The 4,354-nt window shown below is 57.6% G+C and overlaps 1 protein-coding gene across 1 annotated transcript in view; it reads left to right on the top strand.

Moving 5' to 3' along the window:
• Window positions 1-1,059: 1,059 nt before the first annotated feature.
• NPLOC4 (nuclear protein localization 4 homolog (S. cerevisiae)) overlaps window positions 1,060-4,354 on the top strand; it is a gene marked incomplete at both ends in the record, with an annotated part of 25,944 nt that continues 22,649 nt past the window's right edge. The window contains 3 exons of the mRNA XM_008945749.1: window positions 1,060-1,140; window positions 2,577-2,689; window positions 3,547-3,726. Coding sequence (XP_008943997.1) covers window positions 1,060-1,140; window positions 2,577-2,689; window positions 3,547-3,726 — 374 coding nt within the window. The remainder of the gene's footprint in view (window positions 1,141-2,576; window positions 2,690-3,546; window positions 3,727-4,354) is intronic.

The following is a 4,354-nucleotide window of genomic DNA, read 5'->3' as shown; positions in this document are numbered from 1 at the left end:
TTGGACTGGATGATCTAGGAGGTCTTTCCCCAACCTTAATGATTCTGTGTCCCCAGGGGAACCCTTCGAGTCCCTCCTCTGCTCCCACCAGCGCGGTGACGCCGACGTGGACGTTTGCCACTTCCCTGCTTTTTTTCCCCCAAAAAAAAAGAACCCACTGATGTTTCCCATCTCTGCCTTCAGGTTGCAGCAGCACTGCTGGCCCAGGAACAGCCCCAGCCCTGCAGCTCTTCTCCTGCTCTTTCATTAGTGAGGGCAGGGCCTCGGTGACGTGGGCTGGGACGGGGTGACGAGTCCCCAGTTAGCACCAGTTGGGCCAGTGCTTCTGCACAGGCACCCAGTCGCCCCAGAGGGAGCTCTGAGTCACCCTCCTGAAGGTTTCATTCTGCCCTCTGAGGTCGGGGCTTTGGCTGAAGAAAGCAGCTTTGCTTCAGGCTTTTCACCCTGCCTGGGGGTGACTGACCCCCAGGCAGAGCAGGAGGGCAGGGGATGGACTGTGCCCTGTGTGGGGGAAGCTTCACAGGGTCAGAGAAGTGTTTTGGTTGGAGGAGACCTTTCAGATCATCCAGTCCAACCCTTCCCCCAGCACTGCCAGGTCCCCACTGCCCCGTGTCCCTCACCCCACATCTCCACAGCTTGGGAACCCCTCCAGGGGTGGGGACTCCACCACTGCCCTGGGCAGCCTGGCACAGCCCTGGGCAACCCTCCAGGGCAAGAAATTGTTCCTCAGCTCCAACCTCAACCTCCCCTGGGGCAACTTGAGACCATTCCTGACCCCCCCCTGGCTCCAGGCTCCTGTCAGGAGCTGTGCAGAGCCAGAAGGTCTCCCCTGAGCCTCCTTTGCTCCAGGCTCAGCACCCCCAGCTCCCTCAGCTGCTCCTCCCCACACTTCACCTCTAGACCCTTCCCCAGCAGCTTTATTCTCTGACCACACTCCAGCCCCTCAAGGCTTTAGGATTGAGTTCCCCAGATGTGGAGCGTGCCCTCAGCAGGCTGCCAGTGCAAGGGGGGAGGTCTCTGTGCCCCCACCACTAACTCAGGTTCTCCTTCACCCCACAGGTCATCCGGGTGCAGTCCCCGGAGGGGGTGAAGCGCATCACGGCCACCAAGAGGGAGATGGTGGAGACCTTCCTCAAGAAGGTACCTGGAGCCCCTCAGCCCCTTCCCTGCCCCCCCTGTGGCTCTTCTGCCCCTGCTCCCCCACCCGGGGCAGGGTGCTGGTGGCTGTTCCAGAGGAGAACAGAGAAATGACAGCCCTGAAGGAGAAATTGTGCTCAGCTTTTCAGCTGGGGTTTCCTGCCGTGGGAGCTCGCCTGGGGAGGAGGTTTTTGTAGTGTTCTCCCCCCAGAAATAGCAGTGGGGGGTGTGGGGGTTGGCCGTGGAGCTGTGTGGTGGCCAGAGCCTGCTGCCAGGGCCTGGCCCCCTCCTCCAGCCTCTGGATTTGCCCTCTGAGTTCCCTTTGGACACGTTCCCTGTGCTGCTGCTCTCCCAGCGTGGCTTTGGAGAGAGCAGGGAAGGGACTAAGGTGAGATCTGGAGGCTCTGTGGGAGCCTGGGGCTCTCCTGGGACAAGTTTCCACCCCAGGATGAGGAGAACCCACCAAGGGCTGGAGTTGTCAGATTTGGAGCTGGCTGCAGCTTGTTCTTTGGTCAGGTGGAGCTGCTCAGTGTTTAAAGTTTGGGATTTAAGAGCAGGCAGTTCTCCATTTCCACCCCTCCTGGAACTCTGCTGTCACCTGGAGGCCCCAGAGTGGGATTTCTTTGCTTGGTAGGAGGAGTGCTTTGTGTTCCTGAAGGGCTGATCTCCTAGCCAGCCAGCCTGCCTGCCTGTCCTCCTGTGAGGGGAAGAGGCACAGCCCCAAACCTGCTGCTCTTTGTGAGAGTTTGGACCCAGACCACGACCCCCACGACCCCCCTAGGGTTTCAGGGCTGGTCAGAGCTGCAGTCTCCCAGCTGTCTGACCAAAAGCATGGCTTTGAAAAATCTCTGGAAGCCCTGCAAAAGGAGCTGCTGGGTTTCACAGGCTCATGTTACCTGCAGAACAATCCTGTTTGCAACCACTCAGGGACAGAACAAAAGCATCAGGCATCAGCACTCACTGGAATTGCCTGTGGGTGTGGGGAGAGCTACCTCCCCTCCCTCTGCTGACTGCAAGAAGTGTTTGGGTTTCTTGCTGATATCAGGCTTGCTTAAAAGAGAAAAAGTTGCAAGTTTTACCCCTCTGAGGTCTGTGTGTATTAATAGCTGTGGATTTCTGCCTGGCAGAAAAGGAGCTGGGGGTGCTGGTGGCCAGCTGGCTGAACAGGAGCCAGCCAAAAAGGCCACCAATGTCTTGGCCTGGATCAGAAATCATGTTTTTTTTTAGGAGGAGGGGAGTGATTGTGCCCTTGGTCTTGGTCCTGGGGAGAGCACAGCTTGAGGACTGGGGTCAGTTTTGGGGCACCACAGTGGCGTGGGTGAGTTCAGCTCATGTTTTGTGATAGAAGTTCCCTGGACCTCTGCTTGCTCTGAGCAGCTTTCAGCATCTGACTGGGGGTTGAGGTACTTTAAACCTTGTCATTCTTCTCTCTCTTTCAGGTTGCAAAAGAATTTGGTTTCAGGGATAATGGGTTTTCTGTCTACACCAATAGAAACAGGACAGGAGAGATCACAGCGTTGCCCAACAAGTCCCTCAGCGTGCTGAAAATTGGGTGAGTCCTGACAGAGGGTGCTGGGGGGGGAGTGGGGGGCTCTGTACAGCAGGAAACCTCTTCTCTGAGCTTCCCTGAGCTCTTCCCTCCACACTGGGCACCAGTCCTGAGCTCTGGGCTGCCACTCGCCAGCTCCTTGAAGGGGTGAGCTTGACTGAGTTGCTGAAGGGGAGGTTTGAGGCCACGTGTGAGGCTGTGGCAGCCATTTCTTAGGTCACATAGAATCACAGAATTGTTTAGGTGGGAAGAAACCTTTCAGATCATCAAGTCCAACCATCCCCCAGCCCTGCCAGGTCCCCACTGCCCCGTGTCCCTCACACCACATCTCCACAGCTTGGAAACCCCTCCAGGGGTGGGGACTCCACCACTGCCCTGGGCAGCCTGGCACAGCCCTGGGCAACCCTCCAGGGCAAGAAATTGTTCCTCAGGGACAACCTCAACCTCCCCTGGGGCAACTTGAGGCCAGTTCCTCTTGTCCTGTCCCTTGTTCCTTGGGAGCAGAGCCTGAGACTGACCTGGCTCCAGGCTCCTGTCAGGAGCTGTGCAGAGCCAGAAGGTCTCCCCTGAGCCTCCTTTGCTCCAGGCTCAGCACCCCCTCAGCTGCTCCTCCCCACACTTGGCCTCTAGACCCTTCCCCAGCTCTGTTGTCCTTGGGAGAAGAGCAAATCACCAAAGCACTTAGCTCCAGCAGCAGAAAGCGGTGGCTTAAGGGAACGACTACCAGAATGGCTACTGAAAGGGCTTTGGCCTGCCACGTTTGCTGCTCTGGGGTGCTGACACTCTGCTCCACGGAGTGGGAAGCCTGCAGCCCAGGGGCAGCTGCTGACAGGCTGTGTTCTCTCTCTCCCCCACCCCAGGCATGGTGATATGCTGTTCCTCTACCCCATGAGCCCCGCCGGCTCCTCCTCGGAGACCATGGACACCTCTGTCTCCCAAGGCTTGAGGCCCGTGGGGGCCCCTCAGGTGGTGGAGGATGAGATCGACCAGTATCTGATCAAGCAGGATGGGAAGATCTACCGAAATCGAGACCAGCAGCTGTAAGTAGAGGTGGTGCCCACCAGGTCTGGGTGAGAGGAGCAGCAGCCAGGAAACGAGCGGTGGGAAGAGCCCTCGGAGCTGCTCCTCCAGCCCTCGCTGCCTTTGGGAGGTTCACAAGGGAAAAACAGCCCGTTGCCATTGTCCAGGAAGGTCAAATCCAGCTCTGGTTGAGCCGAGGAAGGAAGCAGATACCAAAAATCCCAGGGTCTTTGCCAGGAAGGCCTCATTCAGAGCACCTATTGTTCTGCTCAAGGTGGCCCCTGCCGCGGGACTTGCGCTCGTATATTTTGTGCTCCTAAAGCATTTGGAGCTCTCTAGATTACAATGAATACTTTGAGTTCTTCCCTGGGGTGTCCTGGCAGCTGTGTGGGAACATGGGGTTGTGTTCTGCCTGTGGCTTCTTGGTTAAGAAGCTGGGGGCTGCTCTCTGTGGTGGTGTCTGTTCCACGTGGGCTCCCCGTTGTGGGGGTCCCTAAGTGATGATGGGAGCACAGGGCAGCAGGGCCAGGGCTGCATCCCTCAGGAGAGCTGCAGATGAGGGAACTCTGTGTCAGTGTCATGATAGGATGAGGGGCAATGGCTTTTAACTGGAAGAGAGTAGATTTAGGTTAGATATTGGGGAGAAAT

This window comes from Merops nubicus, unplaced genomic scaffold (genome assembly GCF_000691845.1).
Source record: "Merops nubicus isolate BGI_N331 unplaced genomic scaffold, ASM69184v1 scaffold23458, whole genome shotgun sequence".
Taxonomy (NCBI): domain Eukaryota; kingdom Metazoa; phylum Chordata; class Aves; order Coraciiformes; family Meropidae; genus Merops; species Merops nubicus.
Note: the sequence above shows the minus strand (reverse complement) of the source record. Positions and strands in the feature narration are given on the sequence as shown.